General features: G+C 48.0%; 1 protein-coding gene across 1 annotated transcript in view; it reads left to right on the top strand.

The window, feature by feature from the left end:
* Positions 1–18629, top strand: part of RNFT2 (ring finger protein, transmembrane 2) — a 29582-nt gene that overhangs the window by 4571 nt on the left and 6382 nt on the right. The window contains exons 4-8 of the mRNA XM_064392421.1: positions 3259–3737; positions 4175–4251; positions 6505–6605; positions 8611–8764; positions 18118–18267. Of these exons, the coding sequence (XP_064248491.1) occupies positions 3259–3737; positions 4175–4251; positions 6505–6605; positions 8611–8764; positions 18118–18267 (961 nt within the window). The remainder of the gene's footprint in view (positions 1–3258; positions 3738–4174; positions 4252–6504; positions 6606–8610; positions 8765–18117; positions 18268–18629) is intronic.

Below are 18629 nucleotides of genomic sequence, written 5' to 3'. Positions count from 1 at the left end.
GATTTTTAACAGGGTAAATACATAGTCAGGAACAGAGGCTGAAGTTTTTCTAACTGTAGAAGGAAATGCTGTTGCCACTGGTCTTCTCTTCTGTTAACTTCAGCAGCCTCACAACTTCAACAAACAACCCTTGTTTGTTTGTAAATATGTCCCAGATGAATTCCTTCCTGCTGAAAGCACACTCGTGTATCCTGTCAGTATTATTCCAAAGGATAGTTGTGTCTTTATTTGTAGCACTGGGTTCCTCCCAGGCTGTTTGTTACATTCCCAGCCCTAAGCTGTGTGCACATCCCTGAACTGTAACATTAGGTGTGAATTTAAAGGCCTGGCTGATGAATATTTTGGACCAGAACGAGGTGTGCAATGTCTTGTTGACTTGATTCCTTGCAGGAGCCTGTGGAGCTGCAGTGGGAATGGGGTGCAGCTACAAAAAGCCTGATTAGGAGTTTGCTTAGTGGGAAGGTTTGGCCAGAGAGGTTTGAGGGTGTCCCCAGAGGGAGGTGAAAGGCAGAGCTCTGTGCCCTGGGGAGGCTTTGGAACTCTTGGGGGAGAGAGGGTTGAGGGCCCTGTGTGTGCTGTCTCAGCTTGTAACTGCTGTCCCTAAAGTTAGAGATCTCCCAGGATTGAAATCAGGAGAGACCAAAGCTCTGCACCTTGCCTTGCTTGTGGGCTTTGCCTCTTGCTGGGGTTTGTTTATTGCTTACTCTGCTTTTGCACGTTAGAGAAGTGTTTGCTGCCTGTCAGGTATTGACTGCCTGGTGATCATTCTACTTGTTATTTGCATTGTTCCCTCTCAACTAAACTTTGTATTGACTTCTAGTGAAGAAAAAAAAAACCCTGTTGTCTTTTGCTGTTAGGATAAAGGTATTTAGACTTTCTCTTTGGAATCTGGCTGTATTCCAACATGCTTAGGAAAGAATCAGTGCCAGAACCAGTTCTGCCCGGTAATTTGGGTACATCCATGTCCAATTCGCCAAAAATATAAAAGAATTTATCTGGACCCATGAGCACATCCTTCACTTCTGTGTCAGGTCAGGGACACACAAAGCAGCTCTCAATGCCTCTTTTTCCCTGGTGATTATGTCTCTTCTAGTGCAATTCATCAGTGGGCAGGCAGTGATTGTCCCAGAATAAAGACAGAGGGTTTTGGGGGTAGGTAGTTGTTTTGAGTTAGCTTGGTTAATTTGTTTCTTTTGACTTGGTGGTGCTGTGTCAGGTTCATGAGGTTTTGTGTGTTTTCCTTAAAATACCCAAATCATTATAGAAGATACTGGGTTTGGTACTGGATATATTATTTCTTTGTTTTTTACAAAAGCAGGCAGGGTGTTTGGGAGCTTCATTCCTTAGTGAGGGAGCTGATGTGTTCTGGTCAGGTCTGGAGAGGCTCTCTGATCTCAGTACTGGCCTCTAGTTGTGCAGCTGTGACTTCTTGACAGAAAACACAGGGAAAAGCATCTGGAGACCTTGGTGCTCTGAAAGAGTGGGAATCCTTAAAATCAGAGGGTTTTGGGAAAGCTGCAAAAGGCAGGCCTCAGAGACAGCAGAAGTGTGATTGAGGCTAAGCAGTAGCCGTAAGATTTGTCAAAAAAAAAGTTATATGAGAAACAGAAAAGTAAGGACGAATAGAACAATGGTCTGTGTATTAATGCTTGGATAGAATGACTCCCTAAGCTACAGAAAAGTATATCTAGCGAGATATTAGGAAGTTCTAAGCTTAATAATGGAGCTCTGTGAATTGCATTTTAATGCTTGCTAGCAGGTATTGTATTCTAAATAAGCAAGCATTGTTTAACTGAAGGTATGTGTGCTCATGGTGGTTGGAGAGAACTACTGTCAGTATGTGTAGCAGGCACAAGGCCTGCAAGGCCTTGGAGGTCAGAAGCCTGAGCTAGGAAATACCAAAGCCAGCATGACTAAGGCTTTAGAAGACCCTCTCTTCCGCCTTTCGGACCCTGTTATCTCTCTGTACATCCATAGGCCACTTTCCCCTGACCCTTACTATTGGACAGTTTTCAATCCCCCTGTAAGGTATAAAAACCCCTAGCTCTGCCCGGTTCGGCAGAGGAGAGCTGTCAATGGACCCTTCGCGGAGACCCCAATAAAAGAACCCTGCGGAACGCACACAGCGCTGCTCCCTCTCTCTCTGCGTCTGCTGCGGCGATACCTAGGGTGACGGCCCCAGGCGAGCTAAAAGAGCTGAAATCACTAAAGAGCTGACTGCAAATCACTATAGCTGCCTGGGCTGCCTGAACCCCCCGCTGGGCGATCCTGGACCCTCGTTGAGCTATCCTGGACAACCGGCCTCCCCGCTGGGCTTCTGCCCCGGGGGGCCATAAGTATGCTTTTGCTTTGTGTGATTGGTCAAAAAACTTTTAAAGTGAGTTGTAACATTAAGTTCTTTAGCTACTGCTGAGAACATGAGCTGCTGGCATCTTCCCATTGTCATAACCACATAATGAGACTGATGCTGGAAAATGAACAGCTCAAGACACATTCCCCAGCAGTCCCGTCCCATTGGTGATTTGTACATAAACCCCTAACCAACAGCAGAGAGTGTGAGGAATCACGGTACTAAGGGCTGGGCTGAACCAGCACCTGGTTCTGTGCCCGTTTTGGCTGAATCCCTGGGGTCTGTGTCCACATTTTCACTGAAACCCTGTGTCTGTGCCCCTGTTTTGGCTGAATCCCTGTGTCTGTGCCCCTGTTTTGGCTGAATCCCTGTGTCTGTGCCCCCATTTTCACTGAATCCCGGGGTCTGTGCCCCTGTTTTGGCTGAATCCCGGGGTCTGTGCCCCTGTTTTGGCTGAATCCCGGGATCTGTGCCTGTTTTGGCTGAATCCTTGTGTTTGTGCCCCCGTTTTGGCTGAATCTCAGGGTCTGTTTCCCCATTTTGGCTGAATCCCTGTGTCTGTGCCCCTGTTTTGACTGAATCCCTGTGTCTGTGCCCATTTTGGCTGAATCCCTGTGTCTGTGCCCCTGTTTTGACTGAATCCCTGTGTCTGTGCCCCTGTTTTGGCTGAATCCCTGTGTCTGTGCCTCCATTTTGGCTGAATCCCAGGATCTGTGCCCGTTTTGGCTGAATCCCTGTGTCTGTGCCCCATTTTGACTGAATCCCTGTGTCTGTGCCCCCGTTTTGGTTGAATCCCTGGGGTCTGTTTCCCCATTTTGGCTGAATCCCTGTGTATGTGCCCCATTTTGGCTGAATCCCCGTGTCTGTGCCCCATTCTGACGGCATCCCGGGGTCTGTGCCCGCTGCAGGAGCCGGAGCCAGACGCTGAGCTCGGAGGCCAGCGTGGACGAGAGCGGGGTGTTCGAGAGCCTCAAGGCCGAGGCCGCCTCCCCTCAGCAGCTCTTCTCGGGGCTGGCCGGCCTCCCCGCGGCCTCCATGGCCGCCGCGCCCTTCCCGGCGGGGCTGGTGCTGGGCTCGGCGGCCGGGGGCGGAGAGGTGTTCATCCAGATGCCGGCCCCGAGGGACGAGGGCGCCGGCCGGGCCGAGGGGGCCCCGTTCCACCACCGGGCCCCGGCGCATCACTTCCAGCACGGGCACCACCGCGGCTCCTCGCTGCTGCACATGGCCGGCGGCGAGCGGCACGGGCACGCCGAGGAGGGCGTCGAGGAGCAGGCCGGAACGCCGGCCCCGGCTCTCTCGGAGCTCAAAGCCGTGGTGGGCTGGCTGCAGAAGGGACTGCCCTTCATCTTGATCCTCCTGGCTAAAGTTTGTTTCCAGCACAAGCTCGGTGAGTGTTTGTCAGAGCTTTTTGAGCTGTGTTGGAGGGTGGTTGGGAGGCTTTATCAGGCTCTGATGTCCGATATCCATGTGGTAGTGTCCAGATGGAGTCTAGCCTGAAGGGAACATATCAAATGCATGGGATAATGCATGTGATAAATTCCCCCTACTTTCAGTCCAAGCTGTGTTCATCCAGGTCAGATCCATCAGTTTCCTGCCCTGACCAGTGCTGTTCCTTCTCCTGATTTCTCCCTGACATTCCTGGGAGGCTGAGGATGTTACCCAGCTCTCTCTAGGAGAGATGGGGAGAGCTTACACTGGTGACAGCAAAGATTTCTGTGTGGCACAGAAGGGCTCAGAGACTCCTGTCTCGCAGGTGGGGTGGTGGGTGTGAAACCAAGCCAAACAGCATCAGAGGTTTCTCCCTGACTCAGCCTTTCCCTGCAGGAATTGCTGTGTGCATTGGCATGGCCAGCACCTTTGCCTACGCCAACTCCACGCTCCGAGAACAGGTGGCTCTGAAGGTGAGTCCGGCATTTTACTTTCTTCTGTTTGGGGATTTTTGAAGGAGTTTTCAATGAGTTAGAGATGGGACCTCTGAGTTTTTTAGATGATGCGATTTATTTTCTTATTTTCTGCATAGATAGGAAGGGTGAGTTTGGCTCACATCTTCACAGCATGGTTCAGAAAGTCACAAGACTCCTAGTTATAAGACCTTTTAATGATTTTTTGACCAATAAAACACTGCCAACAAGGATATTTATGTTTTTGACTCAATCCTTATGGGCATTCATCTTATGGACTCACTCTACAGTGTAGGTTTTCTTAGACAATCATGTTATGACACACAGACCTACAGTACTGCATTCTAAACACCTTGTTTACCTTTGTAACTACTTTTATTTTTTCTATAACTTAAACTATAAAACTCCAAACTTTCCTCCACTTAATGTGTCTCTGCTTCAAACTATAAATCCACATTCCTGCTTCTAGCACCTAAGTTTGGAAGCCTTTTCCAAGGTCTCAGATCAAATACTGTGTTTAATTCTAAGCTTTGGTTTACAGGCTAACAAAGTTTAGACAAAGTTCTGAGAATTCCTGCATTTTGGATTCCAACATTTCTGTTCCCAGCAAACATAATTTTCCACGCACAAAATAGCATCTGTGTGAACCTTTGATGGCAGTGTAGGGCTGAATGCATTTATTTGTGCACAGATCTGTCTTGTCCTTCCTGCCTCTCCCCCTGATGCTCTCTCAAAGTCTCTGTCCTGGTTTTGGTTTTTTTGGGGTTTTTTTGGATTTTTTTTGTGGGTTTTTTTGGTTGTTGTTGGGTTTTTTTGTTGTTTGTTTGTTTGGGGTTTTTTTTGGTGGTGTTTTGTTTGTTTGGGTTTTGTTTTTGTTTTTTTGTTGTTGTTGTTTTTTGGGGTTTTTGTTTGTTTGTTTGTTTGTTTGTTTGTTTATTTTTTGGGGGGGGGGTTGGTGAAATGTGGTGCAGTAAAACAAAAAGGACAGGTCAGGGATATTGTAATCTGCACCTCCCTGTGCCTGATGGTGCCTGTTCCAGCCCTTCTCTGCACCTTGCTTTTCCCATCACATACAACAGAGATGCTGAAGCCTATTTCACTTACTAATGATGAGATTTAGCTTATTAGCATTTAGATAATGTTTTGAGATGTTCAGCTGAAAGACTTCTTAGATGTGTTGCTTGCTAGTGGCTTTATAATGCTCTGGGTATTAATATGCTTAGAATGTAAAGAAACCAGCAGATCTTTTCAGGTCTTCTGATCTTCAGTGTTGGGAGAACACTTCAACAGCACTAAAAGCACAAGAATTGCTTTTTGGTCCAAATTACAAAGTGGGTGGCACAAGTGCATGCTTGTATGTGCCAGCAGCAGTGGAGCAGTGAGAGGCAGAGTGAGTGAGCAGCTCCATGGCACAGCCCAGTCACAGATTGCTGTTGCCTTGCACTCTGCACCTCTGGCCTTCCAGCACTGTGCCCCTGATCTGCCTGCTCTAAATCTCAGCACAGCAGGCCTGGCTGCTCAACAGCCACAGAGACCTCCTTTCTTAATAAATCAGCCCACAAGAAAAATGGTGGGTGTTTTCCTCTCAGGAATAAAATTTACTCCTCAAAGTTACCAAGGGCCAAGGCCCAGGACAGTGTCCTCTGCCATCCAGCTTGTCTGTAACTTTCCATATGTGTTGACATGCAAAATTTTCCACTTCTTTTGGCCTTTAATTATTTGTTCAATCAAAAATGAATGTTCCAGAACCACCATGCTTTAGGATAACCCCCAAATGTGCTGCAGGTGGTAGTGGGCTATATTTGATTTAGCTGAGCCTTCCACTGAGTGACTTTGGGTCTGTTTATAAAACATCCCTTTGATGAATTGCCACTCCAGCCAGCTGACAGCTCAGAATTTAGGATAATAATGGAATGGACTTTTTTAAATCTGCATTTTAAATATCAGGAGATTTTAGGTGTCCCAAAAAAGATCCCAACTTTGAAGATGCATTCTGCAACTAATTCTGTAATTTTCACCAGCTTGTTTCAATTAATTTCCATTGAAAATGTTACAGAAGTGAGAAGCGTTTCTGCTTGTGTTTGTAGATGTCTTTACCTTGCAGGCTACTTCTTATTTCTGTGTAAATAAACTAATTACTGAGCACTTTGTTACATATTTGCATCCCTTGGGTTGGATTTTTCAGCAGTTGAAGGCTCAGCTCAAGTCTTGAGATTTTGAGCTGAAATAACTCTGCTTCTTTTCCTTGCCCAGGAGAAGAGATCAGTGCTGGTTGTCTTCTGGATCCTGGCCTTCCTCACTGGAAACACCCTGTACTTGCTTTACACATTCAGCTCTCAGCAGCTGTACAACAGGTGAGCAAAACCTGCATTGTACAGGGTGGGAGCAGGTGATCATTGCCAGGGAGGGAAAGAGGGAAGCTCACTTTTTCCCCCACACTGTGGGAGGAACTGTTGCCCCTAAAGGATCTGCTGTCTTTGTTACATCTTTGTAATACCTTCCAGTGCAGGAAAAGAATGTGTGTGGCACCTTACCATGCTCCTGTCAATAAAGGACATAAGCAGATAGCTGGGCCAGGGTGTGATGGTGTCAGAGCAGGGTGGATCCTTAACAAAATGCCCTCTGAATTCCCGTTGTGGCCACTGCAGCTGAACATCAAGTGCAGGTGTCAGAGGCAGATGAGGAGCTGACCCACTGATTTTCCTCTTCAGTCTGTCCAGGTTGGAGTGTAGCACAGGAGATGAAATGGCAGCTTTACTCCAGTGTTCTCAGGGCACTTGGATCTGAGAGAATTAAAATAACCTTGCCTTCAAATCCTGACTGAGTTAGTTCTCAAATACAGAAAGGTTTGTGCTCATGGATTTGGTTCAGCACTTAATATAAAGCAGACAGGAATAATCACAGGTATAAGCATATAATAAGCAGAGAAAGGGGGAGAGCTGAGAAGGTTTGAATGTGGGGCTGAATGGGAGAGGCCAAGCCATGGGTTGTGTGGATGGAGCTTGTGGGAGGGAGTGGGAAAGGAGCCACAGGAATGGCAGAAAGGTGTGGAAGTGAAATCTGTTTGCACCACAGGGTAACAGGGTGTGCCTAAGAAGGTGGCCAAGGTTAAAAGCATGAATGGGACTAGTTCTAAATAAAGGCTAAATAATCTAAAATAAAGGGATTGTAGCAATTTGGGGCCATCTTCCAGACATTTAAAGTGTGGTTTATTAGCAGTGGCCAATCTGGGCCACAGCTCCAGGAACAGCCCTGTTCCTGTGAGTGCTGCAGTGCTGTCATGCTCAGGGTGTATCTCTTGCTTGCTAGACCTGGGACTGTTCACAAGCCAGGCTTGTCAAATTAGAAATGTCTGCTTCAGTTCTATTTCTTTCTTTAATTTTTCATTTCCTGATTTTTTTTTCTTGTTTCTAGTGCATGAATGGTAGTAAAGTTTCTGATTCTGTTTCTGTTTTTAGGGTGTAATTTTACCTGTTGTGCTGTGCCAGTGTTGTGAGTATTTTAAATTCATGTTCAGGCTTTTCATTTTGGGTTGGTTACTTTACTTTGCTTTTGGTTTTTGTTTTGTTTTGTTTTTTTTCCTTTTTTTCCAGTTAAGTTTTTGCTTTCTGCCATGAGGCTTTAGCAGGTAGATACCCTGAAGATGAACCCTGTTTTTTTGAGCCTGACTAGGGTCTAGTTCTCAGGCCAGTAGCTCCTGCCCATTGCTATGTGAAATTCTGCTGTCCCAGACTCCACTTTTTAAACAGCAAATGTTCAGCCCAGTAAATGACATTATGTGAGGGGCATTCATTTTTGGATCTTTGGTTCAGGTAAGAGTTTTAACAGAACCCAGCTCTTGTTGTGCTTCAGGCAGTGGCACTGTCAGAGCAGGACACGTGTGAAGCTCTCACCTTTCTGCCGTGGCTGGTGCAGGCTTTCCTGTGTCCCCACTTTGTTTGGTGTGCCCAGTAGGTTTGGGGACCATGCCCCTGTGGCAGAGCAGCCTCAGGGGCTGAGGGGCTGTTCCCTTGCCCAGGGAAGCAGGGCTGTTCCCTTGCCAGGACAAGCTGTGACAGCCGGGTCCCACGCTGTGCGCTGAGGGCACTGTCAGCACAGTTATGGACCCTGCTGGGTGCCAAACAGACTTTATGGGTGTTTGGGCACTGGGCAGACCTGCTGACCCCTGTAGAAGTGGGCAAGAGCAGAGTCAGGAGGCCAGAGGAAGCCCAGACCTGATTTGTGTGTCTTCCTGCTCTTGCCCTTGAGAACTTCCCTGAGGTTCAGGGGACTTGCTGGGCTCTCTCTAGCCAGCAGTGGCTGCAAGGAGCTTGAGCAAGCTTCTCCCCAGTGGTATTTGAGCTTTGGTGTCTCTTTCAGCCTCATATTCCTGAAACCCAACCTGGACAAGCTGGACTTCTTTGACCTGATGTGGATTGTGGGCATTGCAGACTTTGTGCTGAAGTACCTCACCATTGCCCTGAAATGCCTCGTGGTGGCCCTGCCCAAGATCATCCTCGCTGTCAAGTCAAAGGTAGGAGACTCTTCTTGAGGCACAGACCTTTGATAATCTGATACTTTCACCACATGTTTGCAGCATGGAATCAGAGAATTAAGGAATGGTTTGGGTGGGAATAGACCTTAAATCCCACCCAGTGCCACCCCTGCCATGGCAGGGACACCTCCCACTGTCCCAGGCTGCTCCAAGCCCTGTCCAGCCTGGCCTGGGGCACTGCCAGGGATCCAGGGGCAGCCACACCTGCTCTGGGCACCCTGTGCCAGGGCCAAGTATGGATGGAAAAATAAAACCATTAAAATCTGTTGCTAAACCTTTGGCAGAAAGTCACCTGGGATCGAGGGGTGGTTTTTGAGCCATCACAGACCTGAACAAGGGTTTGGTACTACCAGCAGTGATTCAAGTCCAGGGAGGTGAGCATTGCTTGGAGAGGAGTCAGTGCTAGCAGCCAGATAACTGCTTTTCTCATTGACTTTAATTCTTGTTTTCTGAGTAATCTCTATAAATTCATATTTCTGAAGCTGGAACCTCTTGATTTCCTGGGAAGAAATTGCAAATATTTGTCTCTTTGGCCTCTCACTTCAGTCAAGGAAGTAACTGGGTTAAACTGAAGCCACAAAAGGCAGCACCAGTTCTAACCATGGGAGAAAAAAAAAATTAAATGCTGCACATATTTAAATGTTTATGAAACCACATGTAGACTAAGCCTGATTTTTAAAAGTTTCTCTCTCATTCCAAACACCTTTTGATGTGTTTTTATCTTGCAGCTCTCTCATGCTGCCTCTCCCTCCACTCAGCAGTGTCCCCCTTTCAGGGGCAGGTGTAGCAATGTGTGTTATTTGCACTCAGTAAAGAAACCTCTGGCAGCTGTGGGGATGGAAGGCACTCTGCAGATGCCAGGTACCAGCAGTAATTGCTGAAAGTCTCAGGCAGGGCACTTCAGGGGGTATCTAAACTGGGAATAGTTTTGCTTAGAAATGACATGGGTGGCAGGGGAGTTGAGCAGTTTGCTCCTGCACAGCAGGGCTATCTGAGATGGTTATTAATTTAATTTAATTCTGGCAATTGTCCAGCTTTTTTTCCCCTCCTTCTATTATTATTATTATATTTTGGGAGATTAATGTGCTGGGTCAGAGCATAATCCAGGCTGGGGAGGGAGGGAGAAGTGATGTGAATAGTCCTCCCAAGATAAATGGCAGTGTTGGAAAAGGTTCACAGCCTTTGCTTGCTTGTCTGAGAGCCATCCCAAGTACTCATTAATCCTTGTCTGCAGAGAAGAAAGAGAAGAGGTCTTTATTTGCAGCTCCAGTGAGAGGCTGGTAGGATCACATCTGTCAAGGGCCTGTAATGACTCAGAGCACAGATGCTTCATTTTTAATACCTTTTTCTGGAGAGCAATGTGTCTCACGTTTTTTAAGCCCCTTTTTGTCTTAGGATGTTGGGGATGGTCTCACTGCTGGTACCAGCACCAGATCTGGGTTTGGGTTGGGGGTTCTCTCCCCCACTCTGCAGCCTTTAATCCAGCCAAGGATGAGATCTGGTGTAACAAATTAAGCAAGAGCAAACTGGGATGGGAGGGCTCCAGGAGAACCACAGGACACCATGGAAATGGTAATTGGTGATCACATAGCTGAGCTCCTTCCCCTGGCCTGCACAGGCCAGCACAGGTGAGAATTTAAATGGAACCTTCTGCTCAGTGAGAACACTTCTGGTGCAATTTAGGCACATTAACTTTGACCAAATTTTTATCAGTTTTTTTTCTCTGAATACTTGCCAGATCCAAAGTTACTATTTTCCTCCCAATGTCCTCAAGTGGTATTTCTGCCTGAAGCCCAGCTTGGAGTTTATGGACTTCTGGGTAGTTGTCACTTAATGGTACAGGCTGCTGGAGAAATATGAATTTAACTCAGCAGAGCTCAATTTTTTCAAGATGGGTATTTCTATATAGTGAGAAGTTTTTGTGCCAGTTTAACTACTCAGAACAGCAGCCTCTTGCTCCCCTGGTAGAGGGCCTGAGGTGGAGGTTGCTGCACTCTCAGGGCTGGAGTTCAGCACCCAGGGATTTAATCCTCAGCTGCTGGCAGTCAGCGGTAGACCCTAAAACTTGCCCTTGGATGGGATGTGGGGAACTTTAATCATCCTGCACTCAGCCTCTGAGCTGGCTCTTCAGATTTTCCTCATTTTGGAAGTTCAAAGGCACTTTGAAAGCTGGTCTGGCTTTTCCTGCTGCTCCTTGGGATCCTGGTTTTCTCTGAATACTGTGTGGTTTTTGCTTTTATTTATCAGTTTCTGTATCTCCCCTCACTCTTATCTGTAGACTGAACTCCAACAATTTTTTGAGTCTTTTCTCAGAGATTGTTAATTCAAGATCTTGTTATTCTCTTCTGGACTGTCTTCATTCCCTCCTTGTTTTCCAGACCATTCCTCCAGTCTGTCAAGATGAATTTGGAATATAATCCTTCTTTCCAATTGTGCTTACAGTTTAGTGTCAGCTGTACATTACTTTGTTCCATCAAGATCATCAGTAGCAATAGTGAATAGCACTAAACTCTGCTTTCATCAGTGGATGCATCTTTTCATTTTGAAAGTGAACACATGAAAAATCTGAGTCAGAACACTCAATTTCCCCCATCCAAAATACCTGGGTCATGTTTTCCTAGTATGGCCCTTCACAGGAAGGTCAGTTTTTGTTGTGATTTGTAGCATCAGTTTATGCTTTAGCTGAGAGAAAGTGAACTAAAATTGAGGGGCAGAAAAAGTTTGTCTTTGCACAGTGGGCAAAACCCATCTTCATGGGTGCTGGAAGTGTGAAGCATGAGAGCTGCTTCATTGTGAGGGAACAACCAGCCAGAGTTCCCCATGCCTGAGCAACTCAGAAATTCAGAGCAACTCCTCCAAAGAATGAGGGAAGACTGAAATTCTGACAAAATAATCCCAGACTTTCCCAGGTTCCAAACCGACCTGGAAAGCAGAGGCACCAGGAGAGGCTGTGAGACTGCAGTCAGGCTGGGAAGCAGGGAAAGAAGAGCTTGTGGATTGGAGAGAAAAGCAGGAAAAGGAAGGTCACCCCAGCATCAGACTGATCCCAGAGCTCTGTGGAGTTTCCAGAGGATCCCACCCGTGCTGGAGGTGTCCCTGTGTCCCCAGGCTGTGACAGGGACACTGAGCTGGGTACAAGTCTCAGTAACAGCTGAGCTCATCATTCCTTTGGAAGGGAGGGCTTGGCTGAAGGCTCTCCATTAAAAAAGGCAAATAAGATCATTTGGTTCAATATAAAATGAATTAAAGTAAATTAAACTGCAGGAGCCATGTGGCCTGCAGAGGCTTCCATTGTTGTGCACACATCAAGGGCAGCTTTTCATTTTCACTGCTAAGGAATGACAGCTTGAGGGGGGTGGAATTCAAAATCAGGAAATAAATAATAAAAAGACAGACTTGCCAAAGATTTCACTTAGGAAATCCCAGGTGCCTGCAAGCCTCCCATCCCCTCCTCATGTTGTTGTCAGCAATCTGAGCTGGAGAAGTGAGTGAAATATGGGGGAAGGGAGAAAGAAAATCAAACCAAATAGGACTGTAAGAAACTGTTAGCCCAAGTTCTTGCATCTGTGTGTCCCTATCCCTACAGAGGACAGAGATACCATGAACATTTTAATAAATAAGGCCTTAAATAAGGGTTTTCTCTACATGCTCAGTGCAGAGCCAAGTTACAGGGGACTGCATTTCCAGGAGAGTGAAAATGCAGAAGGAGAACACTGACACTGGCCCCTCACTGCTGCTTGGAAAATACTTGCTTGGTCGTTTGTTCCAGTTGATTGTTTTGTTAGTGCTTTTTATTTTTAAAGTACCATCTCATCAAGTCTGGTAAGAGAAAACTTGGCCTGGATGTGGCAGCAATTGCAAATTCTCCACATGGACCTTGGACCAAAAACCTTCTTCAGGTGCACATCTTATTTCCTGTCTTAGGATACAGCTCTGCCATGGAACCTGGCACATTAATTTCCATATTCCTTCTGAAACTGCACCTTTTTTTTGTCCTAAGGGGAAAAAAAAGGCTCTTGGAGCATTTGAGTCCTCTAAAAATACAGAAGAAATAAAAAACTCACTGGAAGCTGGCTCATAGATGATGTTGAATAAAAAATATTCAGGCAAAGATGTTGCTGGTCCTTGTCTGTGCAATATGGAATTTATTGCTGCTCCTCCCTCAGCATGTGGCTGTTCCCAGGCAGGTGAGAGCCCATCCTCTCATTCCCTCTCCTCTCTGACCTTGGGTGCTCTTTGGGGGAGCTCACTCACAAGCAGAGTCACTCTTCATGGAGCAGTCTGAGCTTGGGTGCTCTTGAGCCACAGGAACTCCAGGATGTTCTGCAAGGAATTTATCCCTGCTGCAGCTGGGGCTGATGTGCTGTCCCAGAGCCACAAGTGTGGGGTTTATTATTTACAAAATCAAAAAACTAACTGAAGCACAAGTGCAGGTACTGAGGAGTGGGGACTCCTCTGTCCCCCTCCCTAAACTTGCTTTGCAAGTCCCTGCTGCTGAACATTTTAAAAATCATTGCTCTTCAGTGCTTTCCCAGTGTAACTTTCCAGTTTGAGATATAAAAGATGTGATATTCAGGAGCATTGTACACTAAAATTCTCATTTTCCCCTCTAGTCCCACCTTGACATTACTCCTCATTAGTCCTGCATGGATTTTCACCAACATCCCCCATGCCACAATGCTGTTTGCTGTGTAAATCTGGGAATTTTCTGTTTTACTGCTCCTGCCCAGCACTTGATCTATTGGCACCATGACCTGGAGTCTCAGCAGAGCCTGCTCTCCTCAGATCCAAATTGCCAGCAGGACTCCAAAGCTTTTTCAAGCATGTTTCAGAATATGCCCTAATGCTGCTGGCAGCAGAGCAAGTGAGACTTGGAGCTTCCCTCGAGTGCTAATCACACCTTGCAGTTGCCTCATTGCAACTGCTCTCACTTCTGCTGCCTGCCCCACTCTGATTGCAGCGTGTCAGTCCTTGCTGTGCCCCTCTGTTCCTTGGGGGAGGCACAGCCTTATGGCCAAGGAGGCTGCACGCTGAGCCCTGGGGGAGTTAGCACTCCCTCTGCTGCTGCAGCCTGCCTCCTTTGCTGTGTCCAGCTTGGCATTCAGTTTTTAATTTCACTTAAATTCCATGTTATTTTTCTGTGAGACTTCTCCCCTCCATCACCATGCCCCAAGGATGAAGGTGAGGGTTAGAGAGAAGCTGTTGCAGCAACTGGAAAGTTCACAGGAAACAAAGAGAAGAACGTTCTACAAGTTCAAGTTGAGTTGCTACACTGGAGAATTAAATCCTGTCCTTTACTTTGCCAAATAATTCCTGTGTGAGTCTAGAGAAGTCAGGTGGAGCTGCAAGCTGAAGTCAGGGGTTCAGCTTTTAATGGTAACGTGAGCTAGAAAATGAAGTGCTTTATAAAAAGTCTAATCCCAGCACCTCAGCTTGGACACCAAAACAACCCTGCCTTGACCTTTGTCTTTGTGTGTCTCATTTAGAAAATGCAGAGAAAAGCTGTCCCTGAGGTCAGCCAGCAGCATGAAAATAAAGGGCTTTTAAAAGTGTTTTCTGCTGTGCTGATGTCGTAAAGGGAGTGAAGAAATTCCAGGAATGTGCTCCTCTGGGCAGAGCTCAAATGGCAGGAGGGGATCAGATGCAGATCTGCCATCAGGTAGTGAGGATGTAACAAAATACCCAGAAATTCCGTGCAAAAACAGCCAGTGCAGTACAGACTGAAACTCTGCATGTGCAGAAGGGAAAGTGCAATTGTCTGAAAATGCTGAATTCCCCTCTTTCAAAAGAAGTGCTTGGTTTAGACCATAAAAATGGTATTTCTGTGTGGTGAAGGAGGTTCAGGAAAATGGGGGATTATACACCAGCCACTGACTTGTGTTTTTAACTGAGCACTGCAAAAAAGGAATCAAAATTTCACCATGTGGTATCTGAGGCTCATCAGCAGAGCTGCTAAAATTAGATCCCAGCACAGCCCTTCCCCACGTGTGCTAATGAAGTGTTTGATAGCAGCAGCAGCTCCCTCAGAGGAAGCAGGGCCAGCTCTGCCCTTCTCACTTCTTGGGCAGGTTTAACCCTTGAGGGGAGCAGAGCCTTTCTGCTGCTCCCGACCCCATCCTCATCAGGAGCCATAATTCCAGGTAAAATCCTATTTAATCTCTGCTCCCACACTGTCCAGTCCTGCACTTTCAGGCCCACCAGAAAGATTCTGCTGATCTTAGAGAGCTCTTCAACCTCTCTGCATTCCAGAGAAAATTCCCAGAGTTACAGGAATTTCTGTGACATAGGAAAACTTACCTGGCAGAGATTCACTTTGCCTTATTTCAAGCTGTAGTGCCAAATCAGATGCACAGGAGAAATAATTATGTTTGTGCTTCATATAACACACAGTTCTAATCTTGAAGGGAAAAAAAAAAAGCTGATGTATTTTAGCAGAATTTTTCAGACAAAATACAGCTCAAGACAAAGATTTGCCTTTGAAAAATGTAGCCTAGGTAGCCAAGAGATAACAGAGCTGAGCAGGGGCAGGCAGGTGTGCTGAGTGTGCTTCCCACTGATGGGTGCTGTCTGCAGTAAGTTGCTGCTGTCAGAAATCTACATTTTACTGCTGAAATTGTAGGGAACAATCCTCATTTTCCCAGCTTCTGGCTCAGAAGGAGGGCCTCACTTCTGCATCAACCCTTTACAGAATTATTTCTGATTTTCTGGCACTTTTCCTAGTTTTTAAAAGGGGGTTGTTGTGGTGCACTGAGATGCCTGCAGTTTCTAGTTCTCTAAAGGTGATGCTCAGCTGCCCTGCTGGAATCACTCTGAACTTACCAACATTAATGATCAGGTGGGTGCTGCTAAGGGGCTGCAGGGAGGGGTGCATCCCTTAAAACTTCACCCTTGGGAGGCTGTCACCACGTTTATAGCTGCTAAAAAATCCTGCTACCCTGCAGTTACCCCTGGGAACTGGAGATAAGGGAATTCTGCCAGCTCTGGGGAGGGTGCAGAAGTTGTGGCTGGATGCTGAAGTTTGTCACTGCTGCCACTGGCACCTCCAGAGCCTGGCTGTGCCCCGGGCTGTGCCCAGCTGTGCTTTCAGCACTCCGAGGTTGTGCTGGAGCAGGGTTCCAGCCGGGATGCAGGATGAGGAGGCTGTGCTGGAGCAGGGTTCCAGCCGGGATGCAGGATGAGGAGGCTGTGCTGGAGCAGGGTTCCAGCCGGGATGCAGGATGAGGAGGCTGTGCTGGAGCAGGGTTCCAGCCGGGATGCAGGATGCTGGATGCAGGATGATGCAATGGGACAGCAAGCAGTGACCTGTCCCAGCCAGCAGCAGGGACCGATGGAGGGTGGGAGGGACGAGTGCAGGGAGCAAAACAGCAAAATTCGCTGTGTTTGTCTTGCTGGGAGCTTTCATCAGAGCCCTGCGGAGGGACACGGTGACAGCGTTGTCATTTCTGCCCCAGCAACACCCAAAATAAACCATGATTGCATCGCGGCACCGGGCTGGGAGAGACACGAGTGCTCATTGAATAAATTGGGGCGGTCCCGACCCCGGAGTGCTGCGGCTGCTGCCCGGGGTGGGGATGGGGATGGGGTGGGATGGAGGGGCTGTGGGGGTGGGGATAGGGTGGGGATGGGGATGAGGATGGAGGGGGATGGGATGAGGATGGGATGGGATGGGAATGGGAATGAGTTGGGGATGGGATGGGATGGGATGGGATGGGATGGGATGGGATGGGATGGGATGGGATGGGATGGGATGGGATGGGATGGGATGGGATGGGATGGGATGGGATGGGATGGGATGGGATGGGATGGGATGGAGGGGGTATGGAGGGGCTGTGGGGATGGGAATAGAATGGGGATGGGGATGAGGATGAGGATGGAGGGGGATGGGATGGGGATGGGGCTGGAGGGGGGATGGGGATGGGGATGGGAATGAGATGGGGATGGAGGGGGCTGGAAGGGGATGGGACAAGGATGAGATGGGGGTGGAGGGGGATGGGATGGGGATGGGATGGGAATGGGAATGAGATGGGGATGGGATGGGGATGGAGGGGGATGGGGATGAGATGGGGATGGGATGGGGAGGGCAGGGAAGCAGCGGGTCCGATAGCAGCCGCTGGTGTGACCTCACTCGCGTCCCGGGGGACATGAGCTCATGAGCGTGCCGGAGCTGTGGGGAGGGCTGGGTTGTCGGGAGCTGCAGGATGGCCTGCGAGTGATCTCATCGCAGCCCCCGGGGAAGGGCGCTGGCTGCTGCCAGCCCGGCTGCGAGGACTCATCCCCATCCCCACCGCAGCAATTAGTGATTGGCCTGCGATGACATCACTGGTGACAGAGCTAACTGGGACAGCACAGCAAAATTCCTGGGGAATTTCCCCTTCTCCAGGAGCTTAGCACATAAAAGGATTTTGACAGGACGAACCCAATGTTTCAGCCCAGATAATGCCGTTGCAGATTAAGCATCCTTCTGGGCTCGTTTGCCACCAGCTGTCCCTGCAGACAGCGTGGGACAGAACAAACTGGGGGCGGCCCTAAATTAGACACTTATTCAGGCTCGGGTGAAGGTTGACAAAGGGTGTTGCCCATTCTTTGAGTCCCTTTTGAGAGAGAAGCATTTCAAGCAGCACACTTCCCCCTCCCCACCTCCCCTTCCTTGAGGTCTTCAGGAAGGTTTGGTCCCTTTGAGTTTTAAATGCCCTGAGGGTTTAATTTCCAGCCCCAGTTTTTTTATCCGTGCACTGCCCAAGAGCCAACACACACCTGAGGGGGAGGGGAAGGATGCTGTCAAACATAATTAATTTGATTATTTGGGATTACCTAAAAAGTTGTCAGGAAGACTGGAGTCACTTTACATTTGATCCCTGTACCTTCAGAAGGGCTGTAAGATCAGAGATCTAACTTGCTTTCCTTTTCTCACTAATGTCTACAACTTGCATCCTATTAATCCCATATTAACCTTTGTTTTTCTGCAGCACTGTCCAGACACACAATTTATTGCCTATCCATAACCTGCTCTAAAGTTTATGATTTCAAAATGCTGCATAGCAGATTTCATTGATTTCAAATTTCAAGTTTAAGTTGACAGTAAAAAAACCAAGTGAATATTTTAGTGACTTGTCCAGCTTGTGCCCAGCTGAGCCCTGTGGAGGAATGAAGGGATATTTGTCCTTTCTGGGCACAGAGCTGAGAGGCTGCAGAGAAAGCTGCATCTCCTGAGTGTGGGCTCTGCACCATTTAACAGTGCAGGGATCAGTGAACACCAGCCCTGCACAAATTAAATGTTCTTCCTTTGACTTCCTGATAATAACCACGGTCTCACTTGCCTGGTTGTCTTGCAGGGAAAGTTTTATCTGATTATTGAGGAGCTGAGCCAGCTGTTCCGCTCGCTGGTGCCCATCCAGCTGTGGTACAAATACATCATGGGGGATGATCCCTCCAGCAGCTACTTCCTGGGGGGCATCCTGATCATCATGTACAGCCTCTGCAAGGTGAGCAGCACCTCCTGAGCGTTCCCTGGAGCTGGGGCAGGGGAGCAGCACAGCTGAAGGGACAAATGCTCCCTTTGCTTGTGGCTGTCCCTGCCCAGGAGCAGTGAGTGCTTCAGCTGCCAAAGGCATTTTGCTGCCCAGCATGTGGGCATTGCTGGGCTGGGGGAGGATCTGAGCCTGCTCCCAGGGTTGCATCAGACTCATGAAGTCATTGCTGCTCTGCTAATCCCTCTCTGCAGAGGCTGCAGGAGAAGGGGAGCTGGCCCTGGGGGAGCAGTGCTGGCTGGCTGCACACCTCCAGATGTCACACAAAGGCAGGCTGCAGACACTCCTGGCTGTCTCTGAGCTTTCCTCTGCCACTC

The sequence above is a fragment of the Passer domesticus genome, chromosome 17 (genome assembly GCF_036417665.1).
Source record: "Passer domesticus isolate bPasDom1 chromosome 17, bPasDom1.hap1, whole genome shotgun sequence".
NCBI classification, from domain to species: Eukaryota; Metazoa; Chordata; class Aves; order Passeriformes; family Passeridae; genus Passer; species Passer domesticus.
The sequence above is the reverse complement of the archived record's forward strand: the minus strand, read 5'-3'. Positions and strand labels throughout refer to the sequence as shown.